The sequence below is a fragment of the Mustela erminea genome, chromosome 9 (genome assembly GCF_009829155.1).
Source record: "Mustela erminea isolate mMusErm1 chromosome 9, mMusErm1.Pri, whole genome shotgun sequence".
NCBI classification, from domain to species: Eukaryota; Metazoa; Chordata; class Mammalia; order Carnivora; family Mustelidae; genus Mustela; species Mustela erminea.
Genome location: NC_045622.1, coordinates 110,425,084 through 110,446,823, shown reverse-complemented (window position 1 = coordinate 110,446,823; position 21,740 = coordinate 110,425,084). Strand labels below are relative to the sequence as shown.

The 21,740-nt window shown below is 61.0% G+C and overlaps 1 protein-coding gene across 1 annotated transcript; it reads right to left on the bottom strand.

Annotated features, from left to right (window-relative positions):
- Window positions 1-247: 247 nt before the first annotated feature.
- On the bottom strand, window positions 248-9,802 carry CCND1 (cyclin D1). Its single transcript, XM_032358060.1, has 5 exons — window positions 9,605-9,802; window positions 7,837-8,052; window positions 7,140-7,299; window positions 3,152-3,300; window positions 248-577 (listed from the first exon to the last, which is right to left on the bottom strand). The coding sequence occupies exons 1-5, from the start codon at window positions 9,800-9,802 to the stop codon at window positions 413-415; spliced, it is 888 nt and encodes a 295-aa protein (XP_032213951.1). The 3' UTR covers window positions 248-412.
- Between the last annotated feature and the right edge of the window lie 11,938 nt (window positions 9,803-21,740).

The following is a 21,740-nucleotide window of genomic DNA, read 5'->3' as shown; positions in this document are numbered from 1 at the left end:
TTTAAACACAGACTCCCATCTAGTCCCCCCCGCAGACTCGTTCCTCGTGTTAATGCCTATGCTTACGACAGAGACGCGAACACATCCGCACAAAATCTAGTCCGTTAGGGGTGTAAGAGCCTCTATTCTGTAGCAAACCTCCCCCCACCCCCCAGCTCAGGGTTATGCAAATACTATTTTTTTTTGCCTCTCTTTTTTTTCCTTTTTCTTTTTTTTTTTTTAAAGACAGTATTTTTTGGGTACTTTTTTTTCTTTTGTTTCAGTCAGAGATGGGAGAGAAAAAGAGCAGAGGGAAAAACGCCAGGAAAGGAGAAAGAAGCTTTTTCCCTTCTGGTGGTAGCCGGTCCTGCCGAGGAGCCCGGTCCTGTCAGGGCAGCACCAGGGGCCGGCCCCTCCCGCGCCGCGCGCCTCCTCAAATGTTCACATCTCGCACGTCGGTGGGCGTGCAGGCCAGGTCGGCCTCCTCCTCTTCCTCCTCTTCCTCCGCTGCCTTGGGGTCCAGGCTCTGCTGCTGGGCCTGGCGCAGGCTGGACTCCAACAGAGCTTCGATCTGCTCCTGGCACGCGCGGAGACAGTCCTGGCCAGACGGGAGACAGGGGTCCTCAGATGGAGGCCTGTGGGCCAGTCCCCTCCCAAACGCCAGCATTTTATCCGTTTCGGGGGAAAGCACTGCCTCCCCCAAATCGGGTGAAGGAGAACTTGAGGCCATTGCCCAAACTCCAGAACTGACCAGCATGGGTCCCCCGCTTGGCCACAGCGCCACTGGCCATCTTCTGTGCACGGGGATGCCCTTGCCCGCCCGCCTGGCGTCTCCCTGGCCAGCCTGATCCCTGCTTGCTGTTCTGCCGGCCCCGTCGCTGCCCTTGGCCGATTTGATGCTGTTCGATCAGCCAGGAGAGGCCCCCTGAACTCTGCTTTTCGGACTTAACCTCTGCCACATCAGCCCTTGCAGTGAACCCAGCCTTCCATGATGAATGGCCGCGGAGAGCGTTAGGCCGTGCATGACTGAGGATGAACACTGGGTGGCCCGGGGCGGGGCGGGGCGGGGCCTAGACCCTTTACCTTCCTCCGTCCTGGTCCCCTTGGCCCGCACCCTGGGAGAACGCACTGGTCCGGCCCGGTGCCCTCCTCTAGGTCTCCACGCCCAGGAGGCTCTCCCAGGAGCTCAGAGGTGCAGGTGGTGGGCTGCTGGCCCAACTCCTGGCATGCCCCACCGGGCTTCTAGCCTAGAACAGAGAGTCTCCAGCCCAGCCTGGAAAACAGACCTGCACCTTTCCCCCAGGAACCAGGGAACCATGGACGTGCCTGGGGAAAGTGCCGCTGAGCTCCCAGCCAGGTGGGGCTGGAAACAGGAGTTCCCTGCCCAAAAGCAGTGGCTCCAGGCCAGCAAGGGTTGTGAGTGAACCCCTGGGGCTCCGTCACGCTAATGGAGCTCCACTTTTCCCACGGAGGGCTTGCCTACCCCACTCCTTCCGCATTTGTCACGGCGAGTGAGCCAGGCAGGGTAGGTGCAAACAGCGTTTGACAGATGAGGATTCAGAGGCCCAGAAGGCTTGGCGAGGCACGCAGGGACTCCTAATAACTTCCTTGGGCTCCGATCCCAACCCCCAGCACAGCCCCCCAGTCCCAGCCCCAAGGCCAGATGGCTCCTATCTGCCCACCTGCAGTGGCTCTCGGCAGGCAGCGCTTACGGGCAATGGTTTACTTGCCGCTGGGGATTTGGGGGACTGTGTGACCAAGGGGAAGGTGGGGGGTGCAGGAAGGGACTCCCCTTTGCCACATGGCCTTAACTTCCTTCTCGTGGCCAGAGACCTGCAGCTTTGGCCTGGGAAGAGCCACGCCAGTGACCAGGGGCCAGCTCTGGGGAGGGGCAGATGCAGCTCCCAGCTCGAGGATACACAGGGCTCCGCGGCCCAGGCTTCCCGTGCCTGGGCTCCTCTGCGCTGGTCGCCGGGTAACCAGACTAACGAATTTCAGTCCAGCTGTGATTGCGGTTCCGATCTGCAGCCGTCTATGCCCAGGTTGTCTGTGGTGTCTCCCTCACCAAGGGTGAGCTACAGGGCAATGCTGGCCCCAGCAGCTGGCCGGGACACCCCATCCCTCTAGGAGGCCCAGTAAGCACGGAGACTGAGAGGGGAGCCTCCCCAACCCCTCTGGGAACCACCTGCTCCCAGCAAGGACAGAAGCAAGAGTGTGGTCTCCTCCAGGCAGCCAGCAGCACCAGGCAGGAGACGGGCAGGCTTCTCCCCACAGCCTGGCTTTCCTTCCCTGAATGCTGTGGCGGGGTGGAGGCTGCTAGGGCCCATAGGGCCTCCAGGGCCCTTGAGGGCGGACCCCCAGAGGGCAGTCCAAGCCCGAGCCAGACCTGGACTGGGGTCAGAGCAGGGCGGTCACTCGCTCCCACTCGGCAGACCAGCGGAGGCTGAGGGCTGACCCGCCAACCTCGCTGGTCTAATCTAGTAAAGGCCACAAACCCCCCTAACTGGGATTTTCATTCTTTCTCTAAGACAAGAAAGGAACCGGCAATCAAACAATGGCATCTCGAAGAAGGAAGACACAATCGGCTTGGGCTTGGGGCTCCAATGGCAGCAGCCACTCAAAGGGGGCCATAAAACACGCGGTTGTCTCCACGGGCCATTGTTGCATCTGCAGACCTCACAGAAGCCCTTTCAAGCTCCCTTTTACGAGCCATCCGCATTGTGGCTCAGACAAAGCCCCACTGGGCCCCAACTTCACATGCCATTAGCACACGGATCATTGCCGGGCCTGCCTTGTGGCCCCTCTTCCTGGACGGCTCCCCGGGAGGGCTGTATGGCTCCCGCCTGCCCCTGGGAGCCCTGGGAGCACCAGAATCCCGAAGGACCCTCCTGGCCTGCCCGCAAGTTCTGGGAAATGCTTCTCCTTCCAAAGGAGCTGCAGGAGAGTAGGGAGAGGCTGGCAGCTTCGGGCCAGGTCCCATGCCTCTGAATCCGTCACCTGTCCCGGCCCACACATGGTCCCCACACCCACCACTTCGGGGCCTTGGTGCGAGCACGTCATTTCGCATTAGCGAACTTGTAGCTTTGGGCCCCCATGTGCTAGAAGTTTCTAGTACCTGGTGCGGGACGGGCCCTGCCCAGCTGGCGCAGGAGCAGTGCCCTCAGTCACTTACCGCGTCACACTTGATCACTTTGGAGAGGAACCGAGTGAGGCGATGGCAGGACAGGAAGCTGTTGGAACCTCCAAGGTGCAGGCCTTGCACGGCGGCCACCACGCTCCCGGCTGCCACCATGGACGGTGGGTTGGAAATGAACTTCACGTCTGCAGCGGAGAAGGAGAGAGGCGAGGGGGCTGTGAGCAGGGGACCCTCCACAGGACCCGGTGGTCCCGGCAGTCCCCAGCCCCAGCTCTGCATCAGGGTGTGTCCCCGCCAACGGCTGGCCTGGGCTGATTCTGAGCGCACGACCCAGCGCTAGACAGAAGCCAGGCCCGGGAGTCACCTGACGAGCTTGTCAGTTTCCCTTGAAAACGGAAAAGCAAACTGAGGAAGCCACCATTGGCAGAGTCCAACTGCAGAGCCTCTGGGGAAGGGACAAGGGACATCACTGTACTTGAGCCTTGAGAACGTGTTGCTCATCCACAAAAATTAAAAAACGGGACAGACTACACGGAACAAGATGTGCTGCTGGGCCCCAGGGGCGGGGGGGTGGCTCGTCAGGTCTACACTCTGGGAGGGGCCCACGGCTCTCACCGTCTCCCAGGAGTGTGCAGGGGTGGGGGGCAGCGGTCCCCATGGTGGCATGGGGTGCCCGTCCCCACCAGACCTTCCTCCTGGGACCCGGCGGAGGTGGCGTCCTCTCACTGCCTCACCTGCCAGTTGCCAGCACTCCCTCCCCTTGGCCCCGAGGCACGGCTCAGTGACGGATGGGGGAGACCCTGCCTTTGCCCCTCGGCTGAGCCCCAGCACCTCCCACCCTTATCAGGAAAAGGTGGGCAAGTGGTAAGGATGTGTAAATGGCCGTGCGGGGCCAATGGGCTGCCATTCTGGGGCATGCAGTTAAGAATTTTTGGTGGGAAAGGCCGCCGATTTCCGATTTCCGGCGTGGCGGGGGGAGGGACCACGCGGTGTCTTTGTCAGACCCTTTATCCCCTTTTGCATGCACGGAGTGCCAGGGCCTGTGGGCCTGAGGGTCGGGACCCTCCCTGAGGGTCTGCTCCCTCCTCCGGGGAGCAGAGAGCAGGCCAGGCCAAAGGAATGTGGCCAGGTGGGGGGCTGGGGAGCCACCATGGAGAGGCGACAGAGCCTACCACTGATACCGTGAAAAAGAAATTTCTTAAGGGGCAGCCACCTCCTTCCCGCTTGACATTGGAGCAGTGCTCCCTAGTCTGGGAGCCCGGAGCCACGAATGAGAAGCTTTTCACTGAGGCCCGTCAGGTGGGGACAGAAATTGCCATGTCCCTAAACTAGTTTGGCTGGACCTTGAGACTCCCGTCCACAAGGGATGGTGAGCTGGGGACAGGCTTGCTTTTGGAGCCCCCCTCCCCACGGAAGGGTGTGCGTGTGTGCACGTGTGAGCATGTACATGTGCACAGCGCAGGTTAGATGGGTGTGTGTGTGCAGTGCAGGGCTTACGTGTGTAGATGAGTATGTGCATGTGTGAATGGTACCGTGTCGATGTGTGCACAGTGCAGGGCTCACACGTGTAGATGTGTGTGTGTGCACACTGCAGGAAGTACGTGTGTAGAAGAGTATGTGCGTGCGTGAATGGTACGGTGTAGATGTGTGTGCACACAGTGCAGGGCTCACACGTGTAGATGAGTGTATACGGCAGAGGGCAGATGAGTGTGTGTGCGTGTGTGTGCACACTGCAGGGCTTACGTGTGTAGATGAGGAGGAACCCAACTGCACCCCCAAAGCTCTGACCCTTGTCTCCACTCTGCTGGGTGCAGAGCAGGGCAGGCGGGCCTGTGGCCAGAGCGACCCCCAGAGGCGTCGTGGACTCTCGCTAAGACCTACTCGTCAGTCCTGATCAGTGGTCAGCCCTGGTCGTTTGCTTACCTAACCCACTGCAGCGCCCGGAAAACTCCAGGACACACGGATGAATATACATGTTCACCAGGTGTGGGGGACGTGTGCACTCGTGTGGGAGCCCCAATCTGCGGGACCTCCAGAGCAAGAACAGAGCTCCTCCCCTCATGGCACCATCAAGCGGGACCCTTGCTCCGTGGAGGACAAAACTATCTTCTGGGTCTTTTGCTCAGGCCTCCGTCTCTGCCAACCTGTTTCGGAGCAGCCACTCAAAAGTGAGAGGTCCTTGTGACCAAGGGCAAGGCTGCATCTCCGTTACGTTCGAAGTTCGAACTGCACAGGCGAGCATCTGGACCCGGAGAATCTGTCCCAGGACGTGGGTGGGCGGGTGACCCTCTCCTCCTGGCCTGCCTGTTCCCCACCCCCTGGAGTTAATGTCTGGGAGAAGCTGCCCCCCCCCAACTTTCCCTCAGGGGAGGCCCAGGGCTTTGGGCCCAGGCTGCACCCTACAGGCCAGGGGTGCTTGTTGGGCCCAGTCTTAGACAGAGGCCGGCCACGCGCGCACACACCGACGCCAGGCAGCTGGGGAGTCAGCACTGAAGCCCACTTAGCCTCTGCGCCAGGTCAGCTCCCCGCACGGCCAAGCCCTGCACACGGGCTACACACCCCGCTTCCCTGGGGTTCTGGGAGAGGGGGAGCTCCAGGCTGCCCCCGCCATCCTGGGGCGATAGGGGAAGGGTGTACAAGAACTGTTCTTACATTATCTCCAGGAAACTCTGCCGTTTCTCTGAACCACTTTCAGCTCCATAAAAGGCTGCCTGGACGTCTCCAGAGGCCTCTCTCTTCCTAGGAGGCCCAGCCAGAGAACGCCTCCCTGCCTGCTTGTGGGGCTGGCCCCTGGAGGCCGAGGGGATGGCCAGTGGGAGGCTCCCCGGCCCTGCCCCAGGGTCAGAGCTACCACCCCTCAGATCCATCCGGACGACAGTGTCCCCCACTCCTCTCACTTGGAAGGGCTCGGAGGAGGGGGTTCATGCCTTGAGCAGGAGGCGGAGGATGGGAGGCCAGCAGAGTCTTCCTGACTCTTGCCTGAGCCAGAAATAGCACCCTGACATCAAGAGGGTGCCAGGAGGTGCCAGACTAGGGGTTCTGCAGCTTGTAGAGAGGGAGTGATAGATGCCAACTTCCCCCTTGGATGCCCTGTGGCCCTCCGGTTGCCCACGGTGAGCCCCAAACACAGGTGACAGCAGAGGCCTGACCGGGGGCAGAGGTGGCCCACTGCAGAACTGGCTGGGACGGGGGCCTGGGTCCCCAGGCAGGGTTGCCCACCTCATGTGATCAGAGGGAGAGAGAAAGAGGGAGAGAGAAGGGGTGTCAGGGTAAGGGCTGGGGGAGATGAGAGGCAAGGCCAGCGTGTGTCCGGGTCTGTGGGAGTTTGCACCCAGTACTGAATCCATCGCTGCCCAGGGGCTGGGGCCAGGGCCGGGTCAGGGAGGGGCCACCAGGGGCCATCCAGAGCCCCACCAGGGGGAGGGACGACTGGTTCCGGCTGCCAACTGCCCCAGCCCAGCCCCAGGCTTCTCTGAAGCCCCTCCCAGCGCTCAGATTCCCTGCGCAGGCCAGAGGCACCCCCTGGGGGCCTCAGGCAGCCAAGTTCCTTTGCAGGCCGCCCCTGCACAAGGGCCGCTGGTAGCACATGGGTGGTGCAGGCCCTGTGGGCCGACTCCCCACCCCTGTAGGTGCCCCTGGCAGGTGGCCCAGCCCAGGAGAGGCCAGAAGGGGGCCCCTTGAGGACACGGAGAAGGACTGGTGATGGGGAAGGCAGGCTGGGCAGCCAAGGGAAACTCTTTTCAGCACAGAGTGACCAGTCTGGCGGACCATCCACCCCCATCCCGAAGGCACTGCTGGTGGCTGTGGCCAGCCTCAGCGACCCGACCCAGGAAGGGACCCCCCCCCCACCGCCCCTCACCTAGCCCCAGCACTCAGCCAAGGGACGAGGAGCACCTCCGAGGGCAGGAGGGGTCTGGGGACCAGCTCGTTAGACGGGGAAACGGAGGCAGAGGGCAAGAAGCTCCTCCAGCAGGGGCGAGGGCCCCCAGGGAGGCCGGGGAGCAGCGGGACCCAGCCGCCCTACCTGTGGCACAGAGGGCGACGAAGGTCTGCGCGTGCTTGCGAATGATCTGTCTATTCTCCTCGGCCGCGGGCATCTTGGACAGGAAGTGTTCGATGAAGTCGTGCGGGGTCACCGCGGCCAGGTTCCACTTGAGCTTGTTCACCAGGAGCAGCTCCATTTGCTGTGGAAATGGGGTGAACCGGCATAAAAGAGGGGCGGGGCCGGGCCCCCCTCCCCCACTCCGTGGGGCACAGCCCAGGAGCGAAGGCACGGGGCACGTTGGGGGTCCAGGAAGTGGAGGACAGCACGCCACCCCAACAGAGGTCCAAAAACAGAGGGTGCCGTAGAAAGAGCCAACTGTGCCCAAGTGGGGACCAAAAAGAGCCACACCTGGAACGCAAGCCCTTGTGAGCCGCGCGGGCTGCCCGCGCCGCCGTCGCTAGAGGGCGCGCGCCGCCCGCGTTTCGGCCGCACTAGGGGCCCCGCGGAGGTGGGAGTCGGAGCGACCGTGTGTGGTGGGGCGCGCTGGGGATGGGGGCGGCGGGGGTCCCGCCCGCTCCTCCCAAGGGGCCCCACCGGTGTGGCCCCCAGCCCTCGGGGCGTAGGGTGCGGCATCGGCCTGCGGGGGGCCTCCCACCCTCTGCACCTCCCCCACCCGGGGGTTCCTGGGGTTCCAGGGGCGTGGGTGGGCCGCGGGGGGGGGGGGGTCCCAGGTTACCAGCAGCTCGTCAGGCCGGATGGAGTTGTCAGTGTAGATGCACAGCTTCTCGGCCGTCAGGGGGATGGTCTCCTTCATCTTCGAGGCCACGAACATGCAGGTGGCCCCCAGCAGCTGCAGGCGGCTCTTTTTCACGGGCTCCAGCGACAGGAAGCGGTCCAGGTAGTTCATGGCCAGCGGGAAGACCTCCTCCTCGCACTTCTGCTCCTCGCAGACCTGGGGGGCACGGGCGCCGTGACCGCCGCCGCCGGGCCCCCTCCGCGGGGACCCCGCGCCCCCCACCCCAGCTCGTGCCCGGGCGGCCGGTCCCGAGCGCGCAGCGGGTCGGTCGTGGGGGGCGGCTGAAGCCGCCGCTGCCGCGCCCCCTCCCCCGCGTGTCCCCAGTGCCCACCCAGCCCGAAACTGAAAGGGAAAGTCCCCAAGAGGCTGGCACGGTGGGGGCGGGAGTGGGCACGGCTGGCGGCGTGCGCCGCGCGCGGGCGGCCCGCCACGGGGACCCCGGCCCGCGTGGGTGCTCCGGGGCCCGCCGGGCCGGGGCTCGCCCCAAATGGGGTGCGGGGCCGCGGGGCGGGCCGCGGGGCTGGGCGCCGTGCTCACAGCGCCTGCGAGACACAAAGGTGGCGTCCCAGGCCGCCGCGCCGCATTTCCCCAGACGTCATCTTTTCAAAAAATATTTAAAAATATAAAAAAAATAACTGGGTGCATAAAAAACCCCTGAAAATGACCCTCGGGCGGCCCTTTACCCAGGCCGGGGGTCGAGAGCTCGTTGGAGGCTCCGGGGAGAGCCCTAGGAATTCAAACTCGGGGGCCCCCCTTCCCCCTGGGCGCGGGCGCCTTTTCCCTCTCGCAAGGGCACCACGCCGCACTTTCAAAAATTATTTTAAAATATCTGCGAGTACCCCGGGCGCCCGCTGAAGGCCTGAAAGTGTGCCCTGGGCCGCCGGCTCGCTCCAGACAGGTCCCCCAAGCTGAGACCCCTGCAGACCAGGGTCAATCCCCAGCGTCTTGGGGGCCACGCGACCTTGCAGCTCGGCGTGCTCTCCGGCCCAGGCTGGCCGTGCGGGGCGCCCCGGGACTTGCAGCTTGAACAAAGGGGCCCCTCTTCCCGAGCGGGGTCCCCCCCAAGCTGTCCGCGCTCGGTCCCCGCGCCCCTCCCTCCGGTTCACCGCGGCCGCGCGGCCCCTCGCGGCGGCCCCAGCGCCTCGCCGGGCGCTCCCCGCCCCCACCCTGCCCCCAATTATTAATAAACACTTTTGCTTTGCAATAAAAGAACAAAGATGGCGCATAATACTGGCACGAGCGGCCCTTGCATACGTGTCCATGGATATTAATTGAAAAATCAAATCTATGCCCCCTCCCCCTGGAGCAGGCGGCCCGCGGCAGTGTAGCAGGAGAGGAGGCGCAGCGGGGGCTCGGGCGCAGGCGGGGGCCACAAAGGGCGCCCAGGCCGCCGGCCCGCACCCTCGAGTCAATTGGGGTGCCCCCGGCAACTGGTTTTCCCCGAAGGATTCCCTCCCCGACCGCTGTCCCAGACTACCCCCGCCAGGATAGGGAATTTCAAACGACCCCACCCCCCACCGCATTTTCGTTCAAAAAAAAAAAAAATACCCACAATATCTATATATTTTGAAAACGCGATTCCTAGCAACCCCCGGACAAACTTCAAAGTTGGGGTGGGAGAGAAGGGAGGGAGACGAGCGGCAGAGAAATGTGGGTTTGGGCAACAAGTTGCAGGAAAAGTCCTAAAGAGCCGCCCGAAGCCCCGCACCTCCAGCATCCAGGTGGCCACGATCTTCCGCATGGACGGCAGGATCTCCTTCTGCACACATTTGAAGTAGGATACGGAGGGCGCGCAGGTCTCCTCCGCCTTGAGCATGGCCCGCAGCACCCGGTCGTTGAGGAGGTTGGCATCGGGGTACGCCCGGCGGATGGTCTCCACCTCGCAGCATAAGAGTTGGTGTGCCATGGCTGGGGCTCTACTGGGGGGCCTGGGGACGGCGGTGGGTCCCGGGTCGCTCCGCGCTCGGCTCTGGCTCCAGCTGCCCCGCGCTCCCTCGAGCTCGTCTGCCCCTCGCCGGAGCGCGCGGACGCTGCTGCTCGCTGCTACTGCGCCGACAGCCCTCTGGAGGCTCCAGGACTTTGCAACTTCCAACAAAACTCCCCTGTAGTCCGTGTGACGTTACTGTTGTTAAGCAGAGATCAAAGCCCGGCAGAGAATGGGAGCGGGCGGGGGGGGGGGGGCGGGCGCAGGGGGAGGGGGCGCGGGCTCGGAGCGCCGGGGAGCGGAGAGGGGCAGAGCCCAAAAGCCATCCCGGAGGCGCCGCGCCTGCCCCGCGGCGGAGTTGCCCCGAAGCCTGGTTTTCATAGAAATGCAAATCGCCCGAGGCTGCCTTTCTCCCCGCCGGGGAAGAGGGGTGCAGGGGTGTCCGCCCTCCCCGAGTGGGTCCCCCGGGATTCGGGGGTGGGTGGAGGTGGCTCTGCAGGGGGGGACAAGTGGGGTGGGGGGCGGCCAGGCCACACGCAGCCGGGGGAGACCGCATGGAGGGGGCACTCTGGGGCTCGGAGACACCCTATATCCGAGCCGGGAGAATGGGCGCATTTCCGAAAACGCCACGGGGGCACCCACGGGCGGAGAGGCGGCCAAGGGACCTCAAGTGTACATCTTCTTTCATTTTCATTAACACGTGTAAATTTCAGGAACCACTTAGCACTCAGGGACGCGGAGCAGAGTCCGTGACCCCGCTGGAGGCTTCTTTCCCGCGCCGGAGGGGGGGGGTCGTTGCAAATGCCGGAGGGGATATCCCTAAGCCATAAAGGGGTTTCAGCCTAGCATGTGCTCGCTCAAAAAATAAAATAAGTAAAATAAATGCCCGAAAATTCCAGCAGCAGCCCAAGATGGTGGCCAGCCTTTCCTTCATCCTGTCCTGCTCGCCTGGGGGATCTGCGGGTCTCCTTCCTACCTTGGCCAATGCAACCTTCCAGGGGTCTCCGATCGCCCCCAGCCCTCGACCCCCATCCCGGCAATTTAAGAGTTAGGAAGACGCCTTGAATGGAAGACTGCAAAGTAGTGGTCTCTGTCCTGACTTATTTTTTAATTAAAAAAATAAATTTAATCGCTGGAAATATTAGTCGCTTCTCTTGCCTCTGACAAGACCACCGGAAGCTTCCTAATTGGTTTTGTCGGGGGGTGTGGACATCTCAGCACCTTTACAATTAGCCCGGGGCTGCATTCGTGAGCCTGGGGGGGGGGGGAAGGCAGGGGCCGGCAAAAATTAGAACAATTGTAAGTTAAAGAAATGGGTGTTATTGATCTGGTTTTTTAAAAATCTATATATATTAGTGGTTATACAAGAGGGAACCCAATATTATCGCTACCTTAAGAGGCAAATAAAAGAATACAGCAAAGTGGGTTTTTAAAAATTTTTGTTCAGATTTAGTGTCTTTGGTGCCTTCTTTTTTTTTTTTTAAATAAAAGGATGTTTTGCCCAATCTTAACTTTTGTTGAGTTTTTACATTGCTTGCCCCCAATTAAGACCATTCATTTCTTCCCTCCGAATACAGTTTAGGGTCATCAAACCGCCGTAACACCTAACAGTAAAGACTCAAAGAAAACGCGGGGAAAAGCCCCCTCCCCTTCGCAAGGGTGCGCGCAGCGAGACCAGACACCCCCCTCGCAGGGCTGATTCTTCGCGCTCCCCTCCCCCGCCGGGAATTAGGGTCACTGAAATTCCGGGTCCAGCAGGGCAATTACCCCCGGCTCACGCCTCGGAAGCGGTGGGTGGCCCGAGCAGGAGCGCCCACCGCCGTGTCCCCCTCCCCGGGCACCCACGCGAGCGCCTCGCGGCAGCAGCAGCCCGCGCACGAGGGCGGCCCGGCTGCTTTTTCATTCATAAAATCCCGACCGGGCGGCTGCCCCGATGATTTATGGGACTGCGCGCTATCGCCGGGCGGCAGCTGCCCCGCGGGGCGAGGGGCCCGAGCCCCGCGGGCGCCCCCGGCCCGGCCCGGCCCGGCCCGAGGCGGCCGGCGACGGCGAGGGGCGGCGGGTCATAAAGAGGCTCGCCCACTGCGGCCAAACGGGCTCCGGGTCCGGGAGGGAGCTCCCCCCAACCCGGAGAAAGACGGAGGAAACTGGAATTAGCATGAGCCAATGGGGGCGCGGCGCTGTTACTAGGCGGACCGGGCAGATCTCGACGAGGAACTTCGTTGATTTCCCCGCTCAGGGACGGGCGCAAAAGTGCAAGCCCGGCGGGCGAGCGTGAAGAGCCGTCCAGGAACCCTCGGGGGGAGGCGCAGGAATTTGGGGCCTGGCGGGGAGCGCCAGCGGCCCAGCCCCCACCCCGGGGAGCCCAGACACGCGTCCCTGGAGCTGCAGAGGGAGCCGCCGGCCCTGGGCCCTTGTGGGCGGCTGCTCCTAGGAGAGCCGAGGACGCGTTTTTATTTTATTTTTTTCCAAAGAGAAAAGCAAGTCTTAAAAACTTTTCTGCAGCAGTGTTAATTTTGCACTGCCTTTTAAAAACTCACCACGAGACAGGAACTGCGAGTTCTGGGCTCGTTTAAAGTGCTCCGCGCTTATTTCTCGGTGACTATTTGGAGACAAAGGGCCAGCGACCCGATCGGGAAGGCACTGCGTTGGTTGGAAAGGAAATCCGAAAGTGACTTAAATCACCTTCCCGCTTTCCTTGCCGCCCACCCGTCCCAGGGGAGACCGCGGCCGGCCGGGGCGGATCTCCGGCCCCGAGAGGGCGAATTCCGCGGCAGGCGCGTTTGCCACCATCCCTGGCTGTGGGAACCTTCATTCAGGCGGGGGAAGGGAGCGCGTTCATTCAGGAACCGGCCCGCCGCGGCGCCGACCCCTGCGCGCACTGCGGCTGCGCCCCGCCCCGCGGGGGGCTTTGGGGAAGGGGCGCAGGCCCCAGTGGAGATCTCCTACCGACTTCGACCTCCCGCAGCCGCCCACCCCATACGGGACCGGAGGGGGCGCACCCAGATGGGGTCACCTGCAGCCGCATACCTGGCGGCGGCGACTTGAAAGGACAGCCATTAAGTCGCTCAGGAAAACTTCCGAATGCGGGCCACGGGGTCCCAGGGCGCTGGGGTCCCCTCCCCTTCCCCCACCCTGCTCGCCTCCTGGGGGCGCGCGCGCTGAGTATCTCCGCCAGGGCTGCACCGGGAGGGCTTCTGGCGCTCCAAAGCTGCGGGGAGCGTCGGGACGAGCTCTGGGTCCGGCGCCCACCTGGGACAGCCACACGCTGGGAACAGGGGCAGCCGTACCTCCCACCGTCCCAAGCTACGGACTTGTTTTCGCCCCTGATCAGTTAATTCAGCCACGCGCAGACCAACTCCCTGCCCGAGCCCCCGACGTCGGCCTGGCAGGATGCGAGGACCGGACCCTCCTCCCCGAGCTCGGAGGGCCGTGGGCAAGGTGTGCCCGGAGTTAAATAGCAAACCCCAACAGGTGGTGCCGGGGGTGAGGGGGGCGGCGGCTCACAACGCCTCTGGAGAAGGTGCACTTTTAGGGGTGAAAACATCTAACTCCTTGAACTTCGTCCCTCAAAAAGCATGGCCTGGTGTCCGGAGCAATATGAAACCCCCCAATTCGCTAGGAATTCCCTGGCCTCTTGGCTCAGGTCCCTGGCCCGTCTCTAGCCAAGTGCCGTGGAATGGGCGCCCGGACCGAGCAGATAACCACCACCAACCGAAGCAAAGAAATTGGTTGGGGGTGGGGGGTAATGACCTAGGAGGCCAAGTCCCATCCGTGTCTCCCTGGGCCAAGTTGGGCTGCGGCCTACCCGAGGAGGAACAGACCCCGCCCCCAGCGAGCGCGCGGAGCACCCCTGCAGAGACTCGCGTGGGTGGGTGGAGGGGCTCGGTACCCAGCCCGCTGGCTAGCTGAAGCCGGACCTTCCCCAAGAAGGGCCCGTACTAAGACCCTTCGGGCTCCCGCAATGTTCCCCGCCCCCACCCCCCGCCTCCGGGTTAGGGCTCGACGCCCCCTCATTCGCCGGGAGGATTGGTCACTCCCTCCCCATCCCCGCGCTTTCCCGGAGGCTGTGTTGGGATGTAACCACGTCCTCGTGCCTGCTTTTTGTGCCCTTGGAACGCCCGAAAGCGAGAGCTATTCCATCCTTCGCTTTGGCCTTGGGGGTTGGGGGGTGGGGAATGGCCGGAGGGACGGTCCGTTTCTTTATTATGGGGAACCTCCGAGTTCTGGGGCTCCAGACACTTGCCAAGAGGGAAAAAGGAAAGGAAATTCTTATCCAGGTGCAGGGAGAGGGGTGGCATACCTAACGCCCTACACCCCTGCTTTTAGGTCCCCTCGCCTCGTGCCGTCTGGATTGGTGGCAGCGGCCGCGGGTTTGGACCCTCTGGGGAGTTCTGGGCTTGCGGAGTCCGAGGAGCCCGATGCGCCGCGCTCGGTCCCCAAACCCCGCCAGGGGGCTTGTTTGCGCGGGACTCGACCTACTCCCACGTGTCCCGGGCGATCCGGCAGGGGCTGGGGGTGCGGTCGGATTAGGGAGAGTCGGGAGCCAAGGGCGCGCGCCGCGGGAACCTGGGTCTTGGCTCCCGAGCAGCGCGTGGCCGCGCGGCGCATTCCGCACATTCCCGCCCGGCCTCGGGTCCGCCGCCACGTGGTTGCTCTGCGCGCCGCGCTTACCGTAAGGCTTGGAGAAGGCGCGCACTCGCCGCGCCGGAGCGCGTGCGGATCTCGGTGAGGACACAGAAACGTGGTCCAGCACCGGACCCCCCCACCGCCCTGCGGCGAGACAGCGACACAGGCCCCCGCCCATTTGCTCAGAATCTGGGCTATTGCAGGGTTTGGAGAGCGAGCCTCCGCTCACGGACCCATCCTCGTTTCTCACAACTCCTGCGAGTCACCCCAACCCCAAGCTCGTCGTTGTCATGCATTTAATCTTCTAAACAAACCCCCAAGAACACACTGGGCGGGTGGGGAAACTGAGGCACCTTATCTGGGCTCACACTGCTGAGAACCGTGATGTCCGCTGTTTAAGCCCCTAGGCTGTGCCTCTTTCAGGGTTCAAGTGCACTGTCAGGAGTATCACCTCGGGACCTGCGTCTCCCAGGAGCTCTGTGTTCTGGGGTAGATCTTTGTCTTCATCTGCGAAATGGGGTGTGACTGCCCTCTTCCAAGGCCGCAGAGCAGAGTAATTAAGGTAGTATGTGCGAAGCCGTTAGCAGGAAGCCCTGGTGTATGTCACGTCCGCTCGATGTGTTCATTCATGTATTGGTTCTTGCGCAGAATGAAGGCCATGAGAGGCGCGGTGTGTGTGGAATTGATTAAACATTTTTCAGTTTGTTACCAGAAAGAGAATTTTTTGAAAAAATGACTTTCTAGTCTACAAACTTGCTTTTATTTGCTGGCTTCTCCTGAGCTGTCTGTGCGCGTGAGGTTTAAATCATCCAATGTATTTTTAAATTAAAAAAAAAAAAAGTTGAACATTAGGTTTCCCTTCTTCCTTCTCAACCTGGAAAAGGAGTAAAAAGGTTTCTTTCTTTCTTTCTAAGATTTTATTTATTTATTGGACAGAGAGAGAGCACAAGTAGGCAGGGAGGCAGGCGAAGAGAGAGGGAGAAGAAGCAGGCTCCCTGCTGAGCAGAGAGCGGATATGGGGTTCAATCCCAGGACCCTGAGATCATGACCTGAGCTGAAGGCAGAGACTTAATGCACTGAGCCACCCAGGCCAAAAGGTTTCTTTATAAAGTAAGTGCACTGGGGCACCTGGGGTGGCTTCGTTGGTTGAGCATCAGAGCCTTGATTTGGGCTGAGGTCGTGATCTCAGGGTGGTAAGATCCAGCCCCACCTTGGGCTCCATGTTCAGGTGTGGAGTCGGCTTCAGATTCTCCCTCTCCCTCTGCCCCTCCACCTGCTCACACGCACCTGCAGGCACACTCTCACCAAAAAAAAAAAAAAGATAAGGACGTTAATTAAGGGCACAAATGTCAATGCAAGGGTGAGGGACAGATATAAAAGTAGGGGGGTTTTGGCTGGGTCCAAGAGGGCCACTACCCTACGGTGCTGCTCGGGTCTCTGGGTGACCAGAACTTGTACCTGTCACCCTATCGCACAGAAGGAGCCACTCTCTACTCGAGGGGGTGGGGGGGTGATCCCAAGGGAAACTGTCCAAAGGTGTGGGTCAGTGACAGGGCTGGAAACAGACAGGTGCAACTCTCAGGAAGCCTTGAACCTGACCCTGGGAGCCTACGGGTCTTGCTCCAGTGAGAGGGGGGCGGGGAGGGTTGGGGAGGCCCGGCTTAAACATTTAGCCTCATGGGGAGAGAGGGCTCTAGGACCTGCCATTGTGGAGGTGGTACCTATGGGGCGGGGGGGCCGACTCATGGGGGCGCCTGGGCAGCCACATGACTTGGGAGATGGTAGGGAGACCTGGAGAGGCTAGAGGTTCGGGGAAGGGCTTCTAAGTCCTTGGGGTAGGCAGCGGGATTAGGACCTGGAGCTGAGTCCTAGGTAAGGAACTCAGTATTACATCCAGCCCCGACGGTCACTGAAGATTGACCAATGCCAGAGAGAAGGAGTGAGGCGGGGTGGGCCAGCGGAGTGCTCACCCTGCACCTGGAGCCTCAACCCCTCCTTGGCCCCGAGGAGACCCCTGTGACAAAGGACCACACACGGGGGGACGCTTAGAATGACAGATACTTGTTCTGTCACAGTTTGGAAGTCAGAGTCCAAAATCAGGGTGCACGACTGTGCTCCCTCTGGAGGCACCGGGAGAGGGTCCGCCCTGCTCCTCCAGCCTCAGGGGCTTCGGGGTCCCCCGGGCTGGTGGACGCAGCCCTCTGGCCTCTGCCTCTGTCTTCATGTGGCCGCTCCTCTCTGTGTTCTCTCTCCTCCTGTCTCTTATGAGGACACTGGCTGTTGGGTTTAGGGCCCACACGAGTGACCCAAGATGATTTCATCTCAAGATCCTTCACTGGATCACATCTGTGAGGACTTTCTTTTTCCCAAATAAGGTCAAATTCACAGGCTCTAGTGGTTAGGAGGTGGACACAGCTTTTTGGAGGACACTGTTCAGCCCACTAGGGCTAGGGAGAGGGGGAAACATGGGGTGTGTAAATCCCTGTGTTTGGTTTGAATCAGGCCTTATGAGCTGTTGAGGGGCAGGGAGTCGGGCCCCAAACATGACTGAGTTACGGTCTCCGTGCTCCAGGGCTTCCCACAGACACTGGAGAAATAACACACGGAATGCTGCTGTCCATGGGAGTTCGTGGCCGATTCGGCAGGTGCCTTCTGTAAGCTACTCTGGTCCTTGCCTTGCCCACTCCCCTTCAGAGGTCAACAGTGGAAGTTTGAGCGGTCTGATGGCCACTAGCTTTCTGATGGGGCGAAGAGAAAGGCTTCACCCAGGAATGCGGAAGCATAGAGAATGAGCAGGCAAAGAGGGAGGAGAGAATGTTCCAGATGTTTGAACAGCCCAAGAGAAAACCCTGAAGGGAGACAGGGCAGGGTCTACACTTCCCTCGATAGCTAAGAGTCTGAGCTAAGAGTCTGCCGGGGTTTGGCTAGCTCGAAGGCAAAGGGGTATGGAGTGTGGGCTCCGGAAACAGTTCTTCCTAGTCCTAGCTCCACCGCGGCCCATGTGTGTGACCTCCCCACCTTGGAGCCTCTGTTCCCTCACCTGTAAAACACACGGAATGACAGTGCAGACCTGGCAGGGTCTCCGCAGAGATTAAACAAATCAGGGGAGCGGAATCCAGGGAGCCGTCCTCATGAGCAAAGACCCCCCTGAATCCGGCCCCCGGAGGACCCGTGAGTGGGCGTGAGGCACACCTCCTTCGCTAGGACCCAGCCACCTCGCCTTGCCATTTATTTTGAAAATCAGAGGCTCGTACAAGCAGCGTTGACAGTCTTCCAGCCAAAGGGAAGGTTTTCCTTTCGTTGCTCTGTACAGGGTGAGGATCTTCTCCCCTCTGCCGTTTTTGGAGTTGTCGAAAGGTGGCAAGTCTCGGATCACCTTGTGGCTTCCCAGGTGAGACTCACAACTGCAAGTGTGAGATCCCCCATAGGGGGGTGGGAGGCCTCCAGAAGACAACCCCCCCCCCTTCCAGGGTCTCACCCACCCCACGAACCCACCTTGAGTTCCTGGCCGCCCAGATTCCCCGCCCCCAGAGAATTCCCACATGGGTTTCAAGGTCCTAGAAATAGGCTGTTTGGAAAGAAGAAATGAAAGGTGAGGAGGCCGGAGGGTGCGGAGGGCCAGCCGGGAAGGCCAGGAGCTGGGCATGTGAGGCGCCCGCCCTGGGAAGCAGCTCCTCTCCTGCCTGGGCTGCACCCAGAGCTGGGGAGGGCGGCTGGGACTGGGGACAGCAGGGCTGTGACAGCTGCTGACCGAGTGCCCCGCCTGTACCTTCACAGCCGCTCTGGGGACAGTCCCTTTATCCCCATTTTACAGATGGAGAAGTCGAGGCCAGCAGGATCCTGTGGCCACGGTGGGGCTGGGATGCCTGTTGGCTCTGAGTCTAAAATAGGGAGGTCGGGGGTGGGTGGGGGCAAGAGGCGAATGACAAAGTGCCTGGGGATTGCAAGGTTCACTTTTTAAAAATGGCTTTAGGGGTGCCTGGGTGGCTCAGTGGGTTAAAGCCTCTGCTTTCGGCTCAGGTCGTGATCCCAGGGTCCTGGGATCGAGTCCCACATCAGGCTCTCTGCTCAGCGGGGAGCCTGCTTCCTCCTCTCTCTGCCTGTCTCTCTGCCTACTTGTGATCTTTGTCTGTCGAATAAATAAATAAAATCTTAAAAAAAAAAAAAATAAAACCCGGCTTTATTGAGATGGAGTTTCCGCAGCGTGAAGTTTACCCATTGAGAGGGGACAAGCCAGTGGTTTTCAGTGTATTCCCAGAGGTGCGCGCCCATCGCCCAGATCTACCTGTAGAACCCTTCCGTCCCCCCGGAACGAAGCCCCGTGCCGAAGGGCAGTCGGGGGGGTTTTCCTCTTCCCCCTCCTCTGTGGGAATCACGCTGTTGTGGGCACTTGTGAGCAAGGTTTTGTGCGGATGCTCTCCCACGTCCCGTGTGGCCAGGCCCATTCTGAGCGCCTTCGCCTAGGGGAAGACCTTGGGGCTTTAGCTCCCCAGGACCCAGGAGACCTGGGACCGACCCCGCCGCTTCCGGAGAGGATCTCTGAGCTCTTCCCGCCTCCCGCCTCGCCCTTGTCTGTCCTTTGGGCTCTCCTCCTACTCCTTCAGCAGGGAGCTCACCAAGTCTGGAACCACAGGCATTTGTAAGGGGAGATTTTTTCTCCGATGTAAGAGCCTCCATAGAACAGCGCACCGTCCTAAGTCGCCACCTGAAGGTCCATGCTCTGTGAAGACAGCAGGGAGGGGGGACACTGCCGGCGACCCTGGCTCGGGCATCTGCGGGGCCTCGTCTCTGACTCCTGCCGACTCAACCCACGCTTTTAGCACCCCAGACATAACCCGGGGCTCAGCCTGTAAAAGGAGAAAATCCTCTTGGCCATGCTTCCAGACTTTTTCCCATTCTCTGTCCCTGCAGGAAGCCCAGGGCAGCTGACTCGCCCTGGGACAGAGCGCATGTGGCCGCAGACCCGCTGTGGTTAGGGAGTTGGGGGTGTGCTGGCCCTGTCGGTCCCCTGATGCGTGTTCTCCGTCCCGGCTCTGGAGCAGTATGAAGAGCAGGTACCGTGGTATCAGAAAGCTACGGACATTCCCACACCCCAGTGGAGATGGGAGCCCAGTCTCCCCCCTTCCCTCCAGCATAGCTTGACAACTCGGGGACCTGAGTCTCCTCTTTCGAGGGGGTGGGGCAGCTGGAGAACGTGGTCCCTCCCGGGGCCAGCAGAGGATTCAAGTGAACCTGCCGTGTGCCTCTGTCTTCCCCATTCCTGGGGCTTCCGCCCAGAATAGGCACCATCCCTGCTCCCCAGGAGCCTGCCTTCCAGCGGGACACATGGACATGGCCCCCAGCCCCCCCACACCCGGCACTGAGTCCTGTAGCAGGGCAATGGCTGGTGGCTGGGGAGCAGGAACACCCCCCCACCCCACCCCAGAACCCACCCTGGGCTGTGGATGTGTGTATTAGTTAGCTACTGCTGCCGAACAAACGAGTGCAACCGTCAGCATCAAACAAGCGAAGTGACTCTCACGCGGTGTCTGCGGGTCAGGTATCCAGGAGAAGCGTGGCCAAGCCATCCGGCTCCCGCGGGCTCAGTGCGGGGTGCGCCTTCACGTGCCTGTGGGAGAGTCCACCGCAGGTCCTGGTGCTCCCGCACAGGTGATCTGAGCTGCTCCCGGAGCAGCACGGAGACAGCCCACCTTCCGTGCTGTCCGCATGAGAGTGACATGCTCTCACTCTACCACATGCTGTTGCTCACACAGACCAATCCTAGAACAGTGTGTGTGTGTGTGTGTGTGCGTGCGCGCACGCGCGGGGACTGCACAAGGACATTAATGATGTAAGAGGCCATCCCGGAGGCTCGTGGACCCGGGTGGGGCTTCTAGGCACAGGTGGGGACCTTGGGCGCAGTGGGAGAGGCTAGCAGGCCCGTTGCTTCACCTCACTTCCAGGGCCACAGTCCACCTGCAGCTGAGCTCTGCCTGCTCTGAGGTGAGGGTCAAGGCTTCTTTTTTTCCATGTGAATATACACCGAAGTCAGCCCTGCTTCTAAGAAGCACTATCCTTTCTCTCTAGCTTGATGGTGGTAACTTTGTCCTAAGTCCGGTGAGCGTGCAAGTGTGGGCCTGTTTCTGTCCTGTCCCACTGGGTTAGGGCTTTCCAGCCGAGGTCACAGGGTCTGGTGGCGGGGTCTGGGCGATGTCAGTTATGCCACAGAGTCCAGGGTGGGAGTGGTCCAGGGGCCTCCTGGGGCAGGGCGTGGGGTGTGGTGTGGGTGCGACTCAGGCTGTCCTACCTCCCCAATTGTTGCCTGTTTTCTCTGGTTTTCTTTTTCTACTTAAATCCACCAATGCTGATTTTCTTGCTTGCCACCAAAACTCGATGGGGAGGGCGCCTAGGTCTGAGCACACTCGCAAGCAGCAGCGAGACCCGCCCCATCAATGCCAAGTTCATTTCTCTAAGAGTCGCCCTTGAAACGCTCATGTCCCCTAGCCGGGAACAGTAGTAGCTTATGGTATGTTCGGAGGATGGAAGAAGATTAAAGGCAAAAGGCGACAAACGCGTATGGACGTCATCCACCATCGGACAGACGTTGCTGGTTTCTAGGACAAAGGACAGGTTGGACGGAGCTGGGACTTTTGGGGTGATAGGAATGATTTCTTTCCCCTTCCTTCTGTATTCTAGTTTTATAGTCTGCGCGCTGTGTGCTCTTATGAACAAATGTTGTTTTATAACCCAAAAGATGAATCTGACCGGAACGATGCTGGGGACACCGAGCTGTTTTCCAGTGTCCCCCGGCCCCCGTGGTTGTCCTTGGAACACCTGATCCAGACTCCTGGGGTTCCTCAGGCACCAGCCCCCAAGTGTCCTCCTCAACTCTCACACGGCCTCTCTTCTAGCGGACAGAGGACTGGAAAGCCTGTGTCTTAGGTAGAGTTTCCCGGGCCCTCCGGGTAAACACGGCTTGCAAATGGCTTGGAAATGCGAGGCCAGGCCTTCTAGCACCGGGTGGTGACCGCGGAGGAGCCGGAGAAGCCCAGGTTATTCCTCCTAAGATGGCATATGGCAGCAAGCAGGAGGAGGTGCCAGAGGGAACCCCCAGAGGCGGCTCAACTGGGAAGCGCGCTCCCGTCTGCGGCCAGCTGGGCTGGTGTGGACTTCCCTTGGTGTGCAGGACAGAGCCCTCTGAATTCTCCAAGGACTCATGCAGCGCTTGGGAGACGTGTGTTCCCTGATCGCGGTGTTACTGCTGTAGGACGCCTTGACGCCTTGACGGGCCAGGCCTAGAGCGTGCCCCAGC

What these genes read in the sequence shown, in the direction of transcription:
- CCND1 (XM_032358060.1), bottom strand. Translation starts at nt 9,802, where the DNA reads ATGGCACACCAACTCTTATGCTGCGAGGTGGAGACCATCCGCCGGGCG. An exon ending in TGGCCACCTGGATGCTGGAG is followed by an intron (nt 8,053 to 9,604) that starts GTGCGGGGCTTC and finishes CGTGCCCCCCAG; the next exon opens with GTCTGCGAGGAGCAGAAGTG. An exon ending in TCCGGCCTGACGAGCTGCTG is followed by an intron (nt 7,300 to 7,836) that starts GTAACCTGGGAC and finishes CCATTTCCACAG; the next exon opens with CAAATGGAGCTGCTCCTGGT.